This window comes from Pochonia chlamydosporia, chromosome 4 (assembly GCF_001653235.2).
Source record: "Pochonia chlamydosporia 170 chromosome 4, whole genome shotgun sequence".
Classification (NCBI taxonomy): Eukaryota; Fungi; Ascomycota; class Sordariomycetes; order Hypocreales; family Clavicipitaceae; genus Pochonia; species Pochonia chlamydosporia.
This window is the reverse complement of record NC_035793.1, coordinates 1,812,836-1,834,688: the sequence shown is the minus strand read 5'-3', so window position 1 is coordinate 1,834,688 and position 21,853 is coordinate 1,812,836. Positions and strand designations below refer to the sequence as shown.

The 21,853-nt window shown below is 51.4% G+C and overlaps 9 protein-coding genes across 9 annotated transcripts; 5 read left to right on the top strand and 4 right to left on the bottom strand.

The window, feature by feature from the left end:
* Positions 1-87: 87 nt before the first annotated feature.
* VFPPC_07985 (rRNA processing protein Utp6) lies at positions 88-1,341 on the bottom strand (the record flags this gene model as incomplete). The annotated part of the gene is made up of 2 exons (XM_018286763.1): positions 88-1,188; positions 1,252-1,341. 2 exons carry the CDS (start codon positions 1,339-1,341, stop codon positions 88-90), a joined length of 1,191 nt encoding a protein of 396 aa, XP_018143520.1.
* Positions 1,342-1,979: 638 nt separating this feature from the next.
* Positions 1,980-5,330, top strand: VFPPC_07984 (frag1/DRAM/Sfk1 family domain-containing protein; the record flags this gene model as incomplete). Its single annotated transcript, XM_018286762.1, has 8 exons — positions 1,980-2,070; positions 2,171-2,338; positions 2,395-2,727; positions 2,783-2,909; positions 3,005-3,046; positions 3,099-3,183; positions 3,237-3,282; positions 3,346-5,330. 8 exons carry the CDS (start codon positions 1,980-1,982, stop codon positions 5,328-5,330), a joined length of 2,877 nt encoding a protein of 958 aa, XP_018143519.1.
* A 1,837-nt stretch (positions 5,331-7,167) lies between these two features.
* Positions 7,168-9,169, top strand: VFPPC_07982 (cytochrome P450-like protein; the record flags this gene model as incomplete). Its single annotated transcript, XM_018286761.1, has 4 exons — positions 7,168-7,233; positions 7,503-7,653; positions 7,716-8,400; positions 8,485-9,169. 4 exons carry the CDS (start codon positions 7,168-7,170, stop codon positions 9,167-9,169), a joined length of 1,587 nt encoding a protein of 528 aa, XP_018143517.1.
* A 779-nt stretch (positions 9,170-9,948) lies between these two features.
* On the top strand, positions 9,949-11,983 carry VFPPC_07981 (CCCH zinc finger domain-containing protein; the record flags this gene model as incomplete). Its single annotated transcript, XM_018286760.1, has 4 exons — positions 9,949-9,994; positions 10,119-10,238; positions 10,301-10,494; positions 10,559-11,983. The coding sequence occupies 4 exons, from the start codon at positions 9,949-9,951 to the stop codon at positions 11,981-11,983; spliced, it is 1,785 nt and encodes a 594-aa protein (XP_018143516.1).
* A 281-nt stretch (positions 11,984-12,264) lies between these two features.
* On the bottom strand, positions 12,265-12,717 carry VFPPC_07980 (40S ribosomal protein S20; the record flags this gene model as incomplete). Its single annotated transcript, XM_018286759.1, has 3 exons — positions 12,265-12,349; positions 12,399-12,622; positions 12,676-12,717. 3 exons carry the CDS (start codon positions 12,715-12,717, stop codon positions 12,265-12,267), a joined length of 351 nt encoding a protein of 116 aa, XP_018143515.1.
* Positions 12,718-13,119: 402 nt separating this feature from the next.
* Positions 13,120-15,116, top strand: VFPPC_16026 (CUE domain-containing protein; the record flags this gene model as incomplete). The annotated part of the gene is made up of 3 exons (XM_022428991.1): positions 13,120-14,261; positions 14,334-15,007; positions 15,076-15,116. The coding sequence occupies 3 exons, from the start codon at positions 13,120-13,122 to the stop codon at positions 15,114-15,116; spliced, it is 1,857 nt and encodes a 618-aa protein (XP_022284386.1).
* Positions 15,117-15,159: 43 nt separating this feature from the next.
* VFPPC_07979 (zinc finger protein) lies at positions 15,160-18,002 on the bottom strand (the record flags this gene model as incomplete). Its single annotated transcript, XM_018286758.1, has 2 exons — positions 15,160-16,904; positions 16,997-18,002. The coding sequence occupies 2 exons, from the start codon at positions 18,000-18,002 to the stop codon at positions 15,160-15,162; spliced, it is 2,751 nt and encodes a 916-aa protein (XP_018143513.1).
* A 597-nt stretch (positions 18,003-18,599) lies between these two features.
* VFPPC_07978 (RTA1 domain-containing protein) lies at positions 18,600-19,179 on the bottom strand (the record flags this gene model as incomplete). Its single annotated transcript, XM_018286757.1, has 2 exons — positions 18,600-18,854; positions 18,985-19,179. The coding sequence occupies 2 exons, from the start codon at positions 19,177-19,179 to the stop codon at positions 18,600-18,602; spliced, it is 450 nt and encodes a 149-aa protein (XP_018143512.1).
* Positions 19,180-19,812: 633 nt separating this feature from the next.
* On the top strand, positions 19,813-21,780 carry VFPPC_16025 (Zn(2)-C6 fungal-type DNA-binding domain-containing protein; the record flags this gene model as incomplete). The annotated part of the gene is made up of 1 exon (XM_018293778.1): positions 19,813-21,780. The coding sequence occupies one exon, from the start codon at positions 19,813-19,815 to the stop codon at positions 21,778-21,780; it is 1,968 nt and encodes a 655-aa protein (XP_018143511.1).
* Positions 21,781-21,853: the final 73 nt, after the last annotated feature.

Here is a 21,853-nt window from a genome sequence, read left to right as displayed (position 1 = left end):
GGCCTGTCCCAGCTCCATCAAGGTCTGATACAGAGTTGTCCCAATAACACTGAAGAATCCAACGCTCTATATACCACGCAGCTATCATTACAGAACCAACTTCCCCTTAGTATGCTCCAAAACCTGGCGAATGCCATCATCCAGCCCACCGAGTGCCAGATACCCATCTATCCAGACAGCCGTCTTCCGACTTAATTCCGCCTTGTCCGTCGACACTTCCAACTTGTCGCCCAAACGTGCCAACACATCACGCAATCCACGCGCAAAATCCGCAGTGTTAGCCTGTACGCCAACGACGGGCTGTCTGATGTAACAGAAGCAAGTAGAGGGATGATTTGTAAACTCCCTGTCCAGGGAATCCAGGACGTGTTGTGAAATCCTCGGCTGAACCGAAAGAGTCTTGAACGAAGAGAACATGAAGAAGAAGGATTCTGCCACCTCAGGCGTAAAGAAGGCTTGTTTCCGCGAAATGTCGTAGATGGCAATGGGGATAGCACCATCCATGGCCGGGTTAGATTTGAGTTGTTCCGCAGCCTGCTTATCAATGACCTTGGCTTGTGCCCTCGACGGCTCAGGCAACATGTTGCCGTCATCATCTTCATCCTCATCATCACTATCCACGATGCGAAGCTCATCATCGTCCTCAACGCGATCAGGTCGCAAGACATCCGTGGTCTTCTTATCACTCTTGCGCTGATCCACCTTGACGAGCCATTCCATCTCGCTCCTGGCATATTCCAGCCACAGCTTGCAGTCCTTAGTGCAGAATCGACAGCCGCGCATGAAGAAGCCTCTAGCAGCAGCCATGTCGCCATTCTTCGCCGACCGCCTGCCCGCGATGATCCAGAGGTCAGCATCGGTGGGCATCATGCGCAGTGCGTTTGTCATGGTCTTGCGCCATCGCTTGGCGGCCTTGACACTGGCCGTGTAGGACAGGTACTCTTTCCAGAGGTCGGTGCTTCCGGGGTGTCTATTGACGGACCGCTCGTAGATTGACAGAACGCGACCCTGGCCAGAATGTGCTGAGTTGAGGTGGTGGATTTTAAGGCGGCGACATCGTTTGCTTCGCAGTTTTTCGAGGGATTGCTCCCATTTTGCGTAGGTTGACCAGTCGGATGGGGTGTTTCCTGGCGACAGGACTCGGTGTTCGTGGTCGTTGCGCTTTTTTACAATGGTGCGGATTTCCTCCTAGGACCCAGAAGTTAGAATATTTCAAGATTGGCAGAGCAGCTGCACGGCTGGCGGGCATACCTTGGAGAACAATTCCTTCTCCTCCCACTCTCGTAGTTGAGGGACGGAGCGTTCGAGGTAGAATCTCGCCTTTTCTGCAACACCTGCCATGATAGCAGTTGGGCGTGCTAGTGTTGAGTTGTATACACCTCGCTCAGCAGCTTTTGTTGAGGAAAGGATCTTCCCGATTTACACAATGCAAATGTAGCAAGACGGGTATGCGAATCTGATCTTGAAGTTTTCGTCCAAGGCTGTTGACCAAACCAAAATTTTAGCGGGGCACCTCTGGACCTATCCACCAGTCTGGGCAGCCTTGCTTGTCGTTGTAGAAGCACTTGGTGGCTGACACTGGACGAATCAGCCGCAGGTCAGCCACAGCCGTGCCACAATACCTGTCACTCAGGGTCTGGGATCAAATGTTCCACGTCCCTACCGGTGTCCCTGCTGCCCCTGGCTCGCGTCAATGCAGGGGGCGGCGGTGCTAGTCCGCTGCTGTAATTCCAGACTGCAAACTTAACACAGTCGCAGTCCCCTTCAGGACACGCGTGCCCACATCGCCAAACCAGAGCTTCCGAGGTTCTCTGCTGGCCACAAATCCAGATCTCACCACTGCTTCTCCCCAAAGTCCCTCGTTTATCCTTCGTTTCTTGTCCTTCCAGCTACCTTTTTATTATTCTCGGATGTCCCGGACGGTGCTGTAATTGACTGCGTTCTCTTCTTCCACTCCTTCAGTTTCTTTTGTTGGCGCCATGTCGTCCAAGTACAAGGACAAGGACGGCGGCGTCGTCCTCAGCTTTGGGGGGCAGTGGGTGAGCTGGGCGCACACAATTGTTGCATACAGTAAGTCATTATGCCCATGAAGCCCTTTACAGCAGTTTTGGGACCGTCTCCCGTCTACATATGTACAATTGGTGGCAATGACTCTAACCGTTTACCGCAGCCGCTTTCCTGAGCGCACTGATCGTCGGAGTCTCCCTTCACTACCACAAGATCGTCGAGAATGAGTTCTACGGATATCCCCAAGAATGGTTCCCGTCCGTGTCGGCAACAATTGGCGATCGATACCCCGAGCGATCGTTTTTCATGATCTTCATTGCTATTACATCCGGTACGATACCCCCATTTGCCGCATCTCTGCCGAACCTGCCACTAATGCGGAAACAGGACCTCGTTTTGCGCTGGTTGGACTCTTCTACCTTTTGAGTCGGAAGCCTGGTACCAAACTGCCTGGATTTATTGCCTCCATGGGCGTCCTGCGAACTCTTACATGCGGTGGATGGACTTATATCACGTCGACCGACGATCACGACTGGCATGATATTCTCATGATTTCATATATTGTTGCCACTTTGCCGTGGACCTTGGGATGCATTGCTCTTAGCCCACCGAATCCTCAGGCTATCAAGTACCGAAAGTATCTTGCCAGTGCTTTCTTCGGTACCCTCGTGCCTCTTATTTATTTCTTTATTCAGCACAAGGTGCACCGTGTTGCTGGAGGTTCGTTTTAAATCATTATTTAACACTTGCGTCGAATACTGACCTAGCCTTTTAGCGTACACCATTTACGCGTTCTTTGAGTGGGCGTTGATCCTCTTTGATGTTGGGTTCGATGCCGTTACGGCCCTGGATTATAACACATTTGAAGTCGTCATCAGGGATGTCAAGGGTTTGAGCAAGGGGTACGTCCAATGGCTTCCAAGATAGTCCTGGCTTCTTGTTCAGTCCGAATCCAATACACTTTGTTAAATTGAGCATGTTCTAAGTCTTCTTGCAGTGATAACCGCTCGTCCGTGCCATCTGCCGTTATGGAGAAGGAGTAAGTACCCCGTCGGGTTGTATATGGTACGTGGCACTAACAGTAGAAAAAGAAAGGAAAAGGCCACTGGTGGACTCTACTCGTTGCGCTTCACCTGGTCTGAGGCTCTGGATACCGCTGCTGATGTTTACCATGGGGTGAGTCACGTCTGTGCTGTGTACGCTTGGATAATGTCTAACTCTCCTGTCAGTTCGTGTTTTGGTCCATGTTGACCAGCTTGGGCCTTGTCGTCTGGTGTAAGTGCGCTGATCTCTTGGCAAGTGGCACAGATTTGGCCATACTAACTAATGTGTGAATAGATTTCCCTCTTTGGCACATGGGTATATCTGGATATGAAGCTTTCGTTTTAGTGTCGGTCTCGCCTCTTCTCCTGGCTGGACCTCTTCGATCCGTCATCATCAGCAACCAGCGAATCGTCCATCTCCTTTCTCTTTCTGGCGTTGCGGCTTATTTGGTATTGGATCCCGCCCGCCGCTTGTTTACGGTGGGCTTTGGTGTTGCCATGTCGACGTTGGGTTGGGTTGCTACACTCCATGCCGAGTCCCTGCATGAAGCAAGATTCGAATCCAAGGTCCTCGGGTTGCTTGTCGGTCTTATTCTCTCCGCAACTGCCAAGTTCGCCTGGCAGACCAACAATCCTATCTGGCCCATCATGCACGAGGCCAACGGTGGATGGAACTTAACTGGTCTTGTGCTTGGACTCTTGGCCGCGTTGCGTTTCACCCGCAAGGCCCCCTTGACCAGCGGATCCTCGGAAGGCATACAGAGAGGCTCGACCGTATTGGCTGCTTGTGGTATCGGTGGTGTCTTTTTTGGCATGCACTCATTGTTGTCTGATACCAGCACCATGATCCTTTGGGTATGGGAGGGTTTCCCTATCCGTGGACCTTACTTTTCCACGCATGGTTGGTGCACTCTTGCGGCCATGTCTGCAGGCCTCTTTGTCGGAATCTACAAACCGTCCCTTGCTGGTAGCTGGCCACAGTACGCAGTGGGCACTGCCGGTGCGCTGGTTTTGACCTTCTATAGCCACTGGTTTGGATACTATGGTGGTCTCGTCACCGCTGCGTACTTGATGGCAGTTGCTGTGCCCCTTCTTAGCAACGCCTCCAAGAAGAAACCTGCTGTTACTTTTGGCCTCGGGTTCTTCATCTACGTATTCCTGGTTCTCTTCCACGTCTGGGTGGTTGCGTATGCATTCGTTCCTGGCGGTCCGCTTGTTCGTGAACACACGGATTGGATCATGTACTCGATGATGGGGTTGATTGGTGCTGGCGTTTACGACTACAACGCCAGTCAGCCACGCAAACAGCAGCCTCGTCGGCCTTCTGCATCCCAGCACAAGAAATATTTCGGAGTTTCCACCATCATCATCAACGTTCTCTTTTTGTGCGCAGCCTTTATGCGGTTCCCCACCAACGACTACAAACCGTATCACGCCAAGGACCGAGTCCTCACGGCTGGTATCTGGACCATTCATTTCTCACTTGACAACGATATGTGGTCTTCCGAGTACCGTATGCGAGACCTCATCAAGGAACTGGAGCTTGATGTGGTTGGCCTCCTCGAATCTGATCTCCAACGCATCATCATGGGCAACCGTGACACTACGCAATTCCTGGCCGAGGATCTGGGCATGTACGTCGACTACGGCCCTGGCCCCAACAAGCACACCTGGGGCGCTGCTCTGCTTTCCAAGTTCCCCATTGTCGAGTCCAAACACCATCTCCTCCCCAGCCCTGTAGGCGAACTGGCACCCGCTATCCACGCCACACTCGACGTATACGGCGAGTTAGTCGACGTGTTTGTCTTCCACTCCGGACAGGAAGAGGACCCTGAGGATCGACGCCTGCAGTCCGAGTATCTTGCGCAACTCATGGGCTCTACACCGCGACCTGCCTTCCTTCTCAGCTACCTCGTCACGAAGCCCCTCGAAGGCAACTACAACACTTATGTGAGCCAAAAGTCTGGCATGCACGACGTTGATCCCACCGACTGGGATCGATGGTGCGAGTACATCCTATTCAAGAGGCTCAAGCGTGTTGGCTACGCTCGTGTGAGCAGGAGCACCATTACTGATACTGAGCTGCAAGTGGCCAAATTTGTTATCCCCAACTCTGCTGCTGAAGCCCAGCAGCTCGACTCTGTGTCTGCGGAGGAACGTAACCGCCGCGTGCAAGAGTCTGAAGTTCCTGAAGGGTGGAGATTCCCTGCCATGTTTAGAGGACAGGGTGTCCGAGATCATAGATATCACGTCTTTGACGAGCCTAGATACTTTAATTAAGTGGTGGGGAGCAGAAAACTGGTGCTGGGTATGTACTATAGGTTTGAATGGAAGAGAGGGAGAGCGGCTATTTAGTGAGAATATAATTTGCAGACATAAGAAAGTCTATTTATGCTTGTGTGAAGTGTTGCCATTTCCTATTATATTTACTTCAAGAATGTCCGCCGTCTTGTGCTGATAACTCGGCAAGATGAGAGACATTCCACGACATATTATGCTATGTGCAGGAGGTATCATAGCAACTACAAGCAAAAATTTACAGTGTACATTGGCAACCGTAATGGAAATTATAAGGCCATTTCGTGGTGAGAAACGTGCCTCATTACCAGTTGTGCTGTGGTTGGGACCAACGCAACCATCTGAGACACGCACCCAGACCTGCTTTCAGCACAATGAACAGTCACACAAAACACCCGAGACAACTTGCATTGCGAACCCGAGTCATCTCTCACCTCTCCCCAAAACGTCATCACCACTGATAACATCTACTAGTACTATTGGCAAATCAGTGAAAGATCAAATCACCAACAGCGACACTGACCCCCTGCTGATCCGACGGTGCCAGAAGCGCCCCAGAGCGGCAGTCGACGGGATATCTGGGCCAACGGCCCCACATTTCCCGGCCTTTCTAGGGGCGGAACCACAAGCGGAATGTATTCCAACACCGGCTTAAGTCAGGTCACGCGGAGGTTGCCGAACGCAAGGCGAGGGCAATTTTTGCTTTTACCTTGCAATAGCTTATTTTGGCTGAATGCTGAAAGGTACAGCTGTAGTACTGTGCTTGTCTTTGTGAGTGGACGGAGTAGCTTGGCTGGTGATGCATGATGGCTTGTCACTTCGTGCCTGCGTTTTGTGTCTTGTGGATAAAAGTTGAATTCAGGCTGTGGGTATTAATCTGACACGATGGATGGGTGATGTTGGGGTGCCGAAGCAATCCGCTTGTTTGGTGAGCATGGCAGTGAGGAAGATATTTGTATTCTACGGAATACCAGACACATTGTGTCTTTGCAGACTGTTGGCACAGTCCAATGCTACAGTACTCCGTACCACCAAACCAGACTGGCTGCCTTGAATGCTGGCTTGTACTCTGGACCACGTCCACATTCAGCTGCTTAAATGCACCAAGCCATTTCAGCTTCAAATGGCGGCTGATCAATCAGGTCCAGACGTGCCGAGAGCTCCGGGGCGCTGTGAGACATTGCAGTAAATGATGCCATGCTTTTGCAACGCAAACGGTGTGTGACCAATGTCTTGCCTTGTCTCGTCCGCCAATGCGTGCTTCAATTAATGCCTGGCTCCAGTGCATGTCACTGTTCCCCCAAGCCCGCGAGGCAGCCCGAACCTAGCCGCCCCCGACTCCAGTTGAGTGTTGTCCCCAAATTGCCCCAAATGCCCTCGAACTCTCCCCCAAATCCCAGTGCGGCACGCGGATCTTCCAGCCCCCAGCACATCTGCACATTCTTCGAGCTAATCGATAACTGCTTCCCCCACAGATTGATGCCAGGCGCGCCCAGGCGCAGGTGCCATTCTGTGCCGTGGAAAGCCGCATGCATCTCCAATCCACGGCATCTCACTCGTCAGAAATCGTAAAGGCTCTTCAAAATTCCATCTTGATGACGCCGGCGCAATTGTCTGTTTACGAAGAGGAGGGCCCGGACTTTGGACTTTGTGGAGAGTTCAGGACAAACGAGAGAGGGGGCGCTGGTTCCCTGGTAGACTGTAAATTTGTTTAAGAGAGTTTTGCGCGGCCCTTTTGCTGCTCTAGCTTTTTCGTCCTGGATATTTTTGTGTCTTTTGCTTGCTTGACCTTTGTCAGTCCTCGACACGCTGATCAAATATGGAGATTGATCTGGGACATTTATCTCAGTACCTGGCCTTGCTGGCTGGAGCTGGAGTGCTCTATGTAAGTGTTGCTGCTTTTTTTCTTTTCCGGTGATACCGGATGATGATGATGATGATGATGGTGATGATGTGAGATGATGTGAGATGAAGTGGTGAATCGTGATGCTGGTGTGGTGGGCGAGCGTCATGGCTGCGACGATATGAAGCTTTGGGCGATGGTGCTCACTGCTCACCCGCCTCCCATTGAAGTGTTTGGCGGTGCAAAACAATGGAGGAATTGAATCAAGAGAAAATAAATACGCAGAATCGTACTAACATCAATTCTCCCAGGCTTTCGGCCTTGTCGTGTACAGGGTCTTCTTCCACCCTCTCGCCAAGTATCCTGGTCCTTTTCTGGCCAAAATCACAGACGCCTACCAGCTTTACCATGCTTATAAGGGCGATCGCCACCTTGAATTCTGGCGCATGCACCAGAAATATGGTAAGAGAAAAATGTCACAATTGTCTCGAGTAAACATTTACTGACAAGACCACCACCTCCAGGCAAGGCTGTTCGCTTTGGCCCCAACTCCGTCTCCTTCAACTCCAACCAGTCCCTCAAAGACATCTACGGCTTCAAGTCCAATGTGCGCAAGGCCGAATTCTACGATGCCTTCGTGCACCCAGCCGCCAACACCCACAACACCCGCGACAAGGACGTGCACGCCCGCAAGCGCCGCGTCCTCTCGCACGCCTTCTCCGAGAGCGCCATGAAGGAGATGCAGCGCTACATCCTGGGCAATGTGCGCACCTTTTGCGAGCAGATTGGCATGAGCGACAGCGGCGTCGACGCCAAGGGCTGGACGAAGCCGCGCAACATGAGCGACTGGTGCAACTACCTTGCCATGGATATCCTGGGCGATCTCAGCTTTGGCAAGGCCTTCCACATGTTGGAGAAGCCGGATAACCGCTTTGCCCTGGAGCTCGTCGAGGCTGCCACCACTCGCCATCTCATCTGCGGCACCATGCCCATCGTTGACAAGCTCAAGATTGACAAGTTCCTGTTCCCTAAGCTGGCTGCTGGTCGGGCGCGATACATGGCCTACAGCAAGGGCCAGCTTACTGAGCGAACGAAGCTAGGTGAAGAGACGGATCGTCGTGACTTCTTTTACTATCTGCTCAAGGCTCGTGATCCCGAGACTGGACAGGGTTTCAGCACTCCTGAGCTTTGGGGTGAATCCAACTTGCTGTAAGTGGAAATTGTGCTTATCCTGACAAAATGTTGGAAATCCAAGGAGAGAGGGAAAACAATGCTAACTAGAGTCTGAAATAGCATCATTGCCGGCTCAGACACCACTTCCACCGCCATGGCCTCAACTCTGTTCTATCTCGTCCGCAATCCCCACGCTCTCAAGCGCGTCACCGAAGAAATCCGCAACAAATTCAGCGACGTCGAGGAGATTGTCCACGGCCCTGCTCTCGGATCCTGCACGTACCTCCGCGCCTGTGTCGACGAAGCCATGCGTCTGTCCCCCTCTGTCGGCGGCATCCTGCCCCGTGAAGTTCTCGCCGGCGGCATCACCATCGACGGCCACACTCTCCCCCAGGGAACTGTTGTCGGAACTCCTCACTACACTATCCACCACAACGAGAACTACTACCCTGTTCCATATGGCTATGCTCCCGAGCGGTGGTTGCGCGACGAAGTCAACCCTCTTACTGGCAAGACCATGACCGCCGACGACGTTGCCCTCGCTCAGAGCGCCTTCTGCCCCTTCTCTATTGGACCTCGTGGCTGCATCGGCAAGGGTCTTGCCTACGTCGAGATGACTACCACCCTGGCTAGGACTATTTACATGTATGATTTGCGAAGGGCTGTTGGTGTCGTTGACCCTGGTGAGGGTCACGCCGATTTGGAATGGGGACGTCACCGTGAGACTGAGTTCCAGCTGGTTGATACGTTTACCAGCGCCAAGAAGGGTCCTATGGTTGAGTTTAGGAGGGCCGAGAAGGCCTGAATGTGAGGGGGATGGATGAGGAGCTCATCGTGTTGAATAAAAGGGGTGGAAGGGATTTTTATGCATAATGTCAACTGGTTTTTTTTCAACGGCATCATGGACGGCATTTTCTGGGCACGGTTTATTTGTTTGGCTTCTGAGGTGGGATGGGGGTTTAAGAGATTAGTTTTGGGAATAAAATGTAATCTTTTGAGTCTTGAGGACTTGTGCTGTTATGTCTGTCAGTGAGTGTGATGGAATATTTTGATTGACATGATACGTAGGGGGGATGGTTGACTGTTGAGCTATGAGTCTTGAATTGAGCGGGATGGGCATTACATGCTCTGCCGTTTGCGTGGAGTATTGACAACTGAGAGGAGTAAACTGTTCGCAGAACCATTTTCAATAAAATAAAATAAGTCTATACTTATAGAAAGAAAATAATCATAAAAAAAAAGAAAAAAAGAGCAAGGTGCTTCCAATGATTCGAGGCCAAATATTGTTTCATTGATTGAAGATGCACAGTTAGAACACAACCACGTCTCCACCTCCCACCAAGGCTGGGGCAAGGCTGATGGATTTCTTTTCGCGTCAAACTTCCACCTCCCAACTCAACCCCCGTCCAAACGTTCGTTGCTCAACAAAGCATTTGCACACTCTCGAGCTTGAGTAATTCGTACCAGCCGCGTTTCCGGAGAGCCTCAATCCTTCGGCTTGCCTCTGTTCCCGACATGAAGTTATAGATCGCCGACCGACCGACCGATTGATCCTCGAGCCCTTTGTTCGAGCGAACGCCCAATATGGCGATTTGCAAATTCTACCAGCAGGGAAATTGCAAATTTGGCAGTATGTTCATCCCAATGACAGCAGAGTTGTCGCATACAGACGTTTGCGCACGGTCGCCCTCAGCGTTTTCACGCGAAAGAATGCGCGCTTGCCTGCAACGAATCCTCTCTAACACCATATGCAGGCAGCTGCCGATTTGAACATCCCGGAGCTGGAAACAATCGAAATCAACCACAGAACCGCTTCGGCGCTCTATCTTCCGGAGCAGGAGGCGGTGGGAGCGGACCGCTACAAAATGCCTTTGGTATGCGATGCCTACCCGCTCGACGACTTGACGAACCATGGCACTGACTCTCGACACTCTAGACAGGTATAACATCGCGGTCGACACGATTGAGAAGGACCTGACGAGCGAAGCACCCCAATGGATCCTGTCGGCCTACGCGCCAGGGAGAAATGCCCCAGAGCAGCTCTTTGGAGGGTACCCTCGGGAACAGAGCTTTGAAGAGATGAGACTACACTATATGATGGGCAAGGCGGCAGGGAATGAGCAGCAGGCTGTGAGTTGGTCACTATTACATCTTCACACAACCATCAGGAACTGGCGCTAATGTTTCTTTGCAGCTTAATCAGGCACAGGAGCTCTACCAAAATGCGCAACAACAAATGCAGAACGCGGCACGAAACGCACAAGACGCTGCTCGATTCATTGTGGAGGCCGAAAACAAGCACCCCAACCGACTAGATATCTGTCAAGAAGGTTCTCAAGGTGCTCCTTTCGGCGAATTCGAGGTTGGAAAGAGACCGGTGGGCATGGCTCAGCCGGCACAAGCGAATCCGTTCAGTACCGGTTCCAGCACAACCTCCCCGTTTGGCGGAGGTAGTTCCCAGCCGACGCCGAGTGCATTTGGACAGCCAGCAGCCCTGGGACAACGACCGAATCCCTTTGGAACACAGGCCTTTGGTCAACCAGCTCAGCCAAGCTCGGGATTTGGTCAGCCGTCACAGCCAGCCTCAGGATTCGGACAGCAATCATCTTCACAACCCCAAGCCTCACCCTTTGGACAGCCTTCACAGCCTTCACAGCCTTCACAACCGTCGGCCCCGGCGTTTGGCCAGCCTTCTCAACCTACATCTGCTTTTGGACAAGCATCCGCCCTTGGAGCTAAACCGAGTCCCTTTGGAGCGCCAGCATTCGGTCAGTCCGCGCAGCCTGCGAACTCACAGCCCAGCGCTTTTGGTCAAGTTGGTCAAATGGGCTCGCAGCCGAATCCCTTTGCCTCTGGCGGCGCGGCAAACAAAAGCTCAAGTCCATTTGGATCTGTTGGAACGGCCAACAACAACACACAAGCTCCCGCGGCAGCAAACCCCTTTGCAAGCTCGAATACCAGCCAGAATAATGCTACACCGAACCCCTTTGGATCTAATACCTCAAACCAGGCCGGAAACGCGGCCCAGTCCAGCCCTTTTGGCCAACAACCGGCACAAAGCCAGAGTCCGTTCGGCCAAGGTGCCAAACCTAATCCCTTTGCTTCAACAACCACAGCAGACAGCCAGCCAGCGAGCAACCCCTTTGCGCAAAACACGCAAAACCAACCCAACGGTGCATTTGGAGCGAATGCTTCCAGCCCATTTAGTCAGGGCGCCTCACAGCAACAAAATCCATTCGCATCTAGTAACCAACCTCAACAAGTAGCAGCCCCTGCCACAGGCGGTGGAAACCCATATCCCCCGGACAGCACAAAGCAGCACCCTTCACTGGAGAGCTACGCATCCAAAAACATGGATGGGTCGCTGGCCGCGTTCCGAGGCAAGCCGGTTACATACAAAGAAGGAAAGCCAGGCATCAGAGCATTCGATGGAACTTGGACACGCATATGGTTCCCTGGTGGTGCGCCGGGTTACTACAAGGACACTGAACTGCCTACGGATGCCTATGATGAGCAATCCAAGAACCAATGGGCGTCGTTTGCTCAAACCGGCACGTTTGCAAATGGTATAATGCCTGACTTGCCGCCGCCACGAGAATGCACGCGGTGGGATTTTTGAGGATGTTGTATATATTTGAGTAGAGCAATAATCGGGTTATCCGGACAATTGGGATGTATAAGCTGCAGCATATCACGGCGTTGATGGATTTAAATACAGAACATGATTGATTGGGTACTGGGGATCAAGTATCGTAAATAGGAGACAACCATGGGGTTACAAAATACCTTCTACAATATCAGTCAATTGCAGTCCACATGTCACCTCCAATCTACAGTCACGAGTTATAATCTTAGTAAACCCAGTATATTGACCTATCTGAGCCAGCTACATCACCACACTTAAGCAGCAATGGTAACCTCGACCTCAACACCAGCATCAATATTGACAATAATCTGCTTCACAACCTCAGTAGGAGCATGCAGACTAGCACCATGTTAGCGAAAACCCTCCACCAAGGACGAATAAAACCTACTCAATAAGACGCTTGTGGATGCGCATCTCATAAGAATCCCACGTCTTGGAACCCTCACCGCAAGGAGTCTTACGGGTGGTGATCTTCAAAGTCTGGGTTGGCAGACGGACGGGGCCCTTGACACGCAGGTCCTTGCTCTTGGCGCGCTCGAGGATCTCGGTGCACACCTTCTCGAGGACATTAACCTTGCGGGAGGTGAGGGTGATGCGGATCTTGTGGGCTTTCTGTTTGACGTTAGTTGGGACGCTCGGTGGGAAGATTGTGGCAGGAAACGTACGGGAGCCTCGCCAATATCCTTGTCGGCTTTGTTGTAAGACATGATTGCGGTTTTTGGGCTGAAACTTCACGACTCGATCGCGAGGAAGGCGGCGACGTATCGGCAAAGTGATGAAGTTGGTGGTTGAATTAGGATGGTGAAGATGGGAAACTTTTTGGTGGGGGTGCGTTTTTGGGTAAATTTGAAAGTTGGGTTTGTGGGCGCTAGTCCTGTTTGGGTGGATGGTGATTGGTTGGTTTGGAGGGAGGTACGTGCTCTTGCATGGAGGGATGGATGGTGGGGTGTGAAGCTGGCAGCTTGAGTGTCAGCGACTCAGCTTGAGAATGAATCATCCGGCCTGGGTGTGATATAACGGGCTGTGAACCCGGTACAATGGCGCATGTTTCTTAACAAATCTTTGAATTGAGATTCTTCATCTTCGTATTTTCTCCAATTAACATAGAGATGTCGCTTCCACCGCTGGCAGCCTTCCCCAAGGCAACATGGCAGCAACAACTCCCGCCGGCGGAATGGGATGCCCTCATAGACGCATGGACGACACTCTGCAACGCCTATCTAGACCTCTCGGATGACGAATTCAAAAAGCAGTCTCATACACACACCTCACTCGTCAGATTTACATCAACTTTTGTCCACCAAGTTGCCGAAACGCCATCCATATCAAAGTCCAAGCTCCTCCTCCGACCCGTATTCCACCTCTCATTGCGGCTGTTCAAACTCCTCAACCCGCCAGAGCTACTAGATCTCTCGTTCCTCGCCGCCTTTGCAAGGATATACCCCAAGAAGCGCACATATCCAGCCATAGCACACCTCTTCACCACCCACTCATCCAGCACACACATCGATGCGTCTCTCACGGCTCTCAAGAAACTCCTCATCCCACACCTCGACTCCGGCATCAAGGGGGACCTGAAACTAGTGGAGGATAAACTCACCACGCTGAACCCGCTGCTACATGTGTCGCCGCACGCATGCGTGCAATTACTAGCCGGATCAGACTTCTACGATGGGCTGGTGACGTGCTTCAAGGTTATGAATCCGCCGCTGCGCAAGGCCATTATCACGACGACGTATCTCTGCATCGTTGGACTTACGGAGGCGGAGCCGCAGAAATGGTCTATGCTGAATGACCAGCTGTTTGCTTTGAAGAGCGCTGCGGAGGCGCACAAGGCGGGCCCGTTGAATGTAAACGACTCGCTTGTCGCGGAGCTGGTGACTGCGACGCCGCTGCTGAAGGTTCTGCTGAGGAGGGCGGAGGAGAATGGCGCTGCGACGGAGAGCTTGAAGAAGAGGATTGCGGTGTTGGAGTCGTTTAGGAAGGGCCCGATGGTGAGACCGAAACGACTGGTGAGGAGGAAGGTTGATAAGGGGAAGGGGAGGGAGACGAATGAGGATGTGCAGGATGAGATGCATGTTCATCGTTTGAGTCAGATTACTCAGATTCAGGACTTGTTCCCGGACTTGGGGTCTGGGTTTGTCTCCAGGTGTCTGGATGAGTATAAGGATGATGTGGAACAGGTTGTTGCAAATTTGCTTGCTGAGTCGCTACCATCTCATTTGGCTACGGCGGATAGGAGCGAACCTTTGTACGTGGACATTAAATACGTCATTATTGATGGCTGTGATTCTGCCGAAGTTGCTAACAAGTTGGTACATAGATCTACTCAAGTTCCTCAGCCAGACCTTGCGCCTCGATCTACACCTCCGCAACTTCCGACCCGGCGGAACGTATTCGACGATGATGACTTTGACCGCCTCAGCGCTGATGTATCAAAAATCTCGTTTGGCAAGAAACCGCAAAAGAACGCCGATGAACTCCTTCGAGATAAATCCACGGCACCAAACAAAGCTGCTATTCTTTCTGCCCTCGCGTCATTTGACTCAGACGATGATGAGCGTGATGACACGTATGACGCTGACGATGTTGGTGGCACCGTCGATACCATGAACCAGGAAGCCGATGGGGTGAATGATGGAAACGAACAAGTCCTCTTCCGAGCCTACCAATCGGATGAGAGGATATTTGCCAGAGACGCTGGCACCAGAAGAGGCAATCCGCGCACGAAGCTGAGGGAGGAGACGGGCATGACGGATGAAGCCATCGAGGGATGGGCGGTTATGCTGGCACGAAATCCTCAGCAAAAGAGGAGATTAGAGGCGAAGTACGCTTTTGCGGGACAACAAGCCCAGGTTGAGCGTACAGCCTGGAGAGCCAGTCCAGCTGGCTCGGGTACTGAAGACAGTGACTTTGACGGAGGAGCTGGCAGGGGTGGGAGAGGAGGGAGAGGAGGCCGTGGCGCTGGCAGAGGACGAGGACGAGGCGGTCGCGGAGGTAATGTTGCCGGACCGACGGGCGAGAAGGAAACCGAAGCGGCGAGGAGGAATAAAGAAGCGCACAAGGGCTCCAGGGCAAACCACAACAGGAGGGATGCCCGGGCTAAGAAGATGGCTCGCGGTGGTTTTGCCGGCTGATGCGATCGTGCTCTACTTGCCAGTTCTCTTCCTCTTTGGTTGATTGCCCATGCTGTAATCCGTCGCGAATAGGCGGCCCTGGTCTAGGCAGATAGATCTCCGTTTTGGCGGTGGTTCCATGGCGGCTGCCTCGAGAATGGCGTCCCGGAACTTGGGGTTATCGACAGCGGTGTGTTCGTCGATGACGAGCGTCTGCGCATATGGACTCGTCCATGTCACAGGTGGTGAACCAGCTGAGAAGCCGAAAGGCGGTATTGGGGAGCTAGTGGTAGTGAAGGATGCGCCGATTTCCTCCATACCAGTGCCACTGCCGCGCGGATAATCCCGTGGTGTAGCTAGCTCGGATACATTCTCAATCGACGACGTGAGGTCATGATCTGCATCGCTCCTGTAGTTTATCATGCTTTGTAACGACACCCTCGAGCTTCTCCGGCTGTCTAGGTACGTTTTCAAGTCGTAGCAGCGCCTACAAGAAGGGTAGACAGCGTAGCGGTCTGCTTCGTCTCGAATCTGAGGCAACTTGGGCCGACTTTGCAACCCGCACTTCTCCTGAATGTCATCAAAGATATCGGCGGCGGACGTAAAGAATGTGATTCGAGGGCCAGGTCCCCAGTACTTGTTACGACCCCAGAGCTGGCCGTAGAGCAGGTTTGTTTCTGCGTCTACGATGGCCGCACCGCTGTCGCCCTCGACTCCGATGCCTCCCCTTATCCAGGCATCCTCATTGCTTGTTGGAGAATATGGTTCCTCCACGAACCATTCACGAGTTGCTTTGCCCGTGCCGTTCTCCTCCGCACTGACGTAGGCAGGAATTTCACACACCATTCCCCTCTGATAACCAGATGTTCGACCACTAGAGAGGACAGTAGCACCGGGGATGATGCCGCTCACTCCACTGCAAACTGATTTGACAAGCGGCTCAACCATGGGCGGCTGTGTTTCGGACGGGAAGCGACGAAGCATGTTTGCACGACCGCCTACCGATTTGTTAGAAGTTACCAATGCCCAGTCGGTGACGACCAGCGGCTGTTCCAGGTCGTTGTCTTCCCAATAAGGATCATGGGAGATTCTTGTTGTCTTCAGATTCAGACCAGACGTGACCGTAACGATGCCCAACTTGAAGCTTGGCTCCTGCGATAGACAGTCGTGGCCTTCAACCAAACACGGCTCTCGATCCTGTGGAGAAGGGTGTTCAACATTGACCTTGGATAAATTCCGGTATGCATCCAAAAATGGGTGGAAGTTGACAAGCCAGTATGACCCCCGATCAACATCTAGGCATGGGCCCAGAGTTGCTGTACTCTCCTCAACATGACCCTCGCGCGAAATACCTACACTGTCTCCCATACACGGGCTGGTGAAATGGTAGGGATTTCGAGCGGATCGCACGTCGTCTGGGTGCTCCTTGCTGAGGCCTCTGGCCCAACGGGCGGCACGACTTATTTGGCCGACAGAAAACACAAAGCTTACTGTTCGCCTGTACTTTTCAGGGAGCAGATCAGCCACATGGCGGGCAATGATGATCTTCCGCGTTCGCGAGAGCATGGCTGTTGTCATTATGCAAATTCGACGATGCTGAGGCGTTCGTCCTCTCGTGCAGGAGATTACGTGTCGAGGGCCAGACCACTTGGGGACGAACTCGGCGAGAAAGGGGAGGACGGCATGTTCAAAGACCAGAGGGAAACTGGCGGCTTCCAACGCACGAGATGCGCGGCTGCGGACAAGGTCGGTTGGGCTATCTGCTGCTCTTGGCGTGCCTGGTCCGATTAGCGGAGAACTGAGGCTTGCCGCAAAGAGAAAAACAGTATAATACCAATATATGGGATAGATGGATTGTTTTCAAACATACCACTGCTCTTCCTGGCTTTCTTCTCCACAACATTCCACAGGCGCTCCTGACACTTCTTTTTGGCTCTGGCCACACTCATGACCTCCTTCACAGCTGCCTTGAATTTCGAATCAATGTTTATAGTTGACTTTGTTGGAGTCGACTCAACGCTGTGGTCGTTTTGAAGAGTCACTTCATTCGTGTCGGTTGCGGGGGGAGGCAGTTCCCATTCCTTGACAACATCCCTCCCGGACTCTGGATGCTCCACTGCAATATGTGAGGTCAACTCGCGGTTGCTCTGAAACGATTCATCGGAGCACTCTAGCACTGGACATATGAGTAAGTGCTCGGCTTTGACGTGCCAGGCGAGTTCTTTGCGGGAGGCAAAACTCGGATGTCGACAACCAGCCCAACTGCATGTGTGATTGTGAACTGCCTGAACGTGTGTTCGGAGATCAATATCAGACTGGAACGACATGTGGCACTGAGGCCCCAAGCAAACGAGTTTCTGGTAATCTGCGAGCCTGTCCTTGGCCTCTTCTTCCGCATCTACTGCGCTAACCGTCTTGCCCAGCTGACTTGGGCAGGGGGACCGTTGACCAGTAAATGGTTCACCTTGTTCTGTTTGAACAGGAGAGAAAGTTGAGCCTGCGGACGATGGAGCATCACCGCTGATTGTACTTGGATTTTCGGATGGAAGGATGCGAGGGCGACGATGATGTGGATAGAATATGTCATTATTCGAAATGAGATCTTTGTAACCGAAGTCATATTGTGGTGCTGGCGAAAGTTTCACAGAGTCGGCGGGGAACAGCGGTGCAACGTCTGTTTCTGTGATGCATATGTGAAATTCCTCTGGATAGAACTGTAATTCGTTGAAACCCTCGCGGAACGGAGTCAGGGTGCTGAAGCCATTGGCATGGCCAACTGTTTCTGGAGATAGGAATTGACATGGTACTTGCGATGCCGGGAGAGGCGCCGCCGGGAGGCTCCGTGGGCGGGGCCGGTTTGCGCTCCGTCGTGGCATTCCTGGCCGTGTTAACGTATAATAGAGTGTAGGTTTGCGTTGTATTGAGTTGAGAGAAAACTAATATTGCAAAAGTTTTACACAAATCCGCAGAAGTTTAAAATAAATCCACGACAATGGCACAATGTCGTTGTTCGATGTCTAAGGTTTCAAGTGTAACGGGAACAAAGGAGCAAAGAGATCTTGGGGAAGGAGCGACCATCCATGCCTGCTGCATGGGATGGGGGCCAACGACAAGGCAGACCCTGACCTTGCAAGAGTTCGTGGATGCCTTGGGAGGGGAAGGCGGCCTCCGGGCGAACCACCGACATTTAATAATCCATGGTTTAAAAAACTGGAAAATGATCTAAGTTACATGAAATGGAGTGCAAATAATTATTTGATCATCATGTAGTTGTAAATCCATGGTTTGGCTGACGAATCGTGCATCACTTTTGTGTCTGCAATGCAATACGCATGTGGTGTCTGCGCTTGCAGCTTGCAAAGGGAACACAGAACAGCCAGACGCATGAGTTATAACATCCAAAAAAATCTACTATTAAAACAGGAAAGGAAGTTTGGCTGGATTTTCATACCAGTTCTACCCAACATTAATCTTTACACACTCCTCATATTGCCCACAAGATTGTATTCGTCCACCAGCTTGTTTGGCTGACTTCCATGCCCAAACCAGTACTGTGGATGTAACAATGTCAGCAAAACAGACATAGCAACCATAGGAAGACTATCCAACGCAATAAAAATCCCTTCCTTGGACGCTAGCGGACCGTTGAACCCCTCACTTAACTCAGCGACACGCCAACACGAGCGGATGAAGAGGCAGGCCGCGGTAACTGAGGCACCTAGTTTGTCCTAGTTAGTCCTAGATCTGAAGTTGTCTGAGGCATCCTCACATACCAAGCATGTACCACCGCATTCTATCATATCTTATTCTCGATTGTATCTTCTTGTACACGAGAAACAGAACAAGACAGAATATGGCCGTAAACAAAACCTGTGTAGCCAACCCAGCTATCATCAGATTTATGCCAACAGGACTATCCGCGTAAATGGCTGCAAGAGATCCCCCACATCCTATAAAGCAGAGGCAAGCAAAATCCCCTAGGATAAAAAGGGTAGCAAAGAGTCGAGGGCCTATGTACTTTATTCGTGCCTGGGGATCGTGTCGCTGGATCATGCTTATTCCGAGGTATAGAGATGAGGATAGAAACGTCGGACCAAGCGTCAAGCCAATAATGTACCTAAGCGTCTTGTAAGTGGCGGCTGCGTAATAATTTGGGCTTGAAATATGCTTTTTTTTTTTTTTTTTTTTTGACGTACATTATATATCCATTTTTGTCTTTCCTGTCTTTTGACAGCATCACCTTGGCTATGTAGCCCAGAAACTCCAAGAGAAGACCGCAAATCATTCCTATGGCATATCCGTAATAGCGTCTAAATTTGCATGCCAAGACGGCATGCAAGACTAGCAATACTCCAAATATAGTTGTAAATATGGCACTTGGTGCGAGAAGAGGTGTAAACGGAAGGGCTCCTACTCCGTTGGGTGACACCCTGGCGGTCGAAGTCGCGTTGTTATCCATGATGGCCAGGCCAGGTACACACACAGGACTCTTAATAGCTTCAACAGAATAAATGAAAAGATCATTACTCGAAATAAATCAAAACCCAGAGCCTTTATTCATTTCTACCGCGAAAGGGGACGCGCAACTTGTGCCATGAATAGCCCTTGAAATCGCCGCAAAATCGCCGCCATAGCCCCGCTCCTCAACCCCAAACAAAGACATCCGCCATCCAGGCCGTCCAAAACATGAACAAGAGCATTCCGCATATCCTCCGCCAATATCCCGCGTTTAATTGCATCACGAAGCCGACAAAACTCCATAACCTACAGGAAGAACAATTTAAAAAGCCAAGAATGCGGTTAAAACGCGGACTAGAGCGCGAATCGTGCGATTTCTGTCACAGACGAAAAATCAAGTGTAACCGAGCTGCTCGAGTTTCTCAAGGCGAAACGACCTGCTCTCAGTGCGATTTGCGACAGATTCCGTGCAATATCGACGATTCTAATGACATTCGTATTCAAAGGAGAAAACAAACTGAGAGAACTGATCTTGATACCTCGAACACAAGAAGCTCCCAAGAACCCGGTGTTGCCGCTTTCAAAGACGTTCCGCCAACATCAGCTCTAGATGCAACTGTGACAAGTCTCCCGCCGCACGATACTTCTTTTGCTGGTACACCATCTTTCTTGTTATCAGATAGCCTGTTCGACTTGAGCGCGGACAGTATCCTATTCCTTGATCAAATCTTCATGGGGGATCTATCCTCAGAATGGAACACGCCACTGAGCTTCGCACCAAGCCATACCCAGACTTCATCCGAAGCACTCTCCCCAGATGACCACCTTCACCAAGAACTGTGGATAAACTGTGGCATAGATTCAGAAATCTTCAAGTCTGCCCTCAAGCTGTACTTTACCCACGCAGCATTATGCCTGCCAATCCTCCTAGAAGACGCCTTCTGGGAAGACTACGAAGCAAACCGATGCTGCCACGCCCTCATATACGCCATTGCCTGTCGCGGCATTCCCTTTACCAACATTCCCAACAAGTGGGAAATCCAACAGCGCCTGGCAACCAAGTTCAAGGAATGCTTTTTCGAGCACCAGTCCTCCGGCCGCGGTACCACCCACTTAGACGACATTGAAGCTCTTGCTCTCATGGCAAACTTCAAATACGAAAACACATCATCCCCCATACCAACACACATGGAAGCTCTATTCCTTTCACACGACTCCCTCGTAATGATGACGCTGCAGTACCGTCTCGAGGGTGAGACTTCCTCAGAAATGCCATCTCGAGCCGCTGACCGTCGAATACTCTTATTCTGGCACGTCTACGGCCTAGATGCCTTCAACAACCTTGACTACAAAAGACCCTCGCGAATCCCCGAAACAGACATCGAAGCAACGCCTAAGATTTTACTACCCAAAATGGAAACGCACGGCTACTTAGATGCCATTCTGTCCCTGGCCATTATTGCTCGAAACATGCTACAGAGACTATGTAACACCGCGACGAGAAGACATGGCGTCAAACCAGCAGATATAGAGGCTCTCTATGGGCAGATTGAAAACTGGAAAACCAGTTTTCCGAGCTACTTGCAACACGACTTCAAAGATGAAATTTCCCCGGCACCAAAGGCAGACTACTACATACAACTGCAGCGGTGCGTGCTGTATCTCCTACAAGTAAATTGCTACCTGCAAATCGAAGGCTTCGTCGACGCATTCGGAATCTGTAAAGAGTCCAAGATGGACGCAGAAATGACCCATTTCAAAGTCGAATACGAGAGCCTACGCACTGTCAGGGCTGCTATCGACGTGTGTAAGTGGATGGAACGCTATGACGAGAGGAGTGATGCAACATACGCGCTAGTTGATTTGGCGCCCAACATTCTGCGGGATATTTGTGCTGGTTTAGGCGTGTGGATGAGCATACGGGGGAAGAGGCTGGTCGAGGATTGTAGTGTCTCCCGGTTTGTTGTGAAGTTGAAGGGATTGAGTGCGGAGGATGCGAAGAGGCAGACGCTAGAGGAGTATGTTGCTATGGGTGAGGTGTTTCGGGACTCTGTCAAGAGAGCTGTATCGCATGCAGATACGGGGATGACGTTGGAGCGAATTGATATGTTTTGGGGGCCGTTTCGAGATAGTATGGACGAGTTGACCGGTATTGAGAAAGTTCTTGTTCATGAGCGAAGGATTGCAATGGCGTGAGTTGGAAGACACAATTTTGATGTAGACATTGTATTTCTGAAATATACAAAATAAGTAATTCATGAAGACCTCT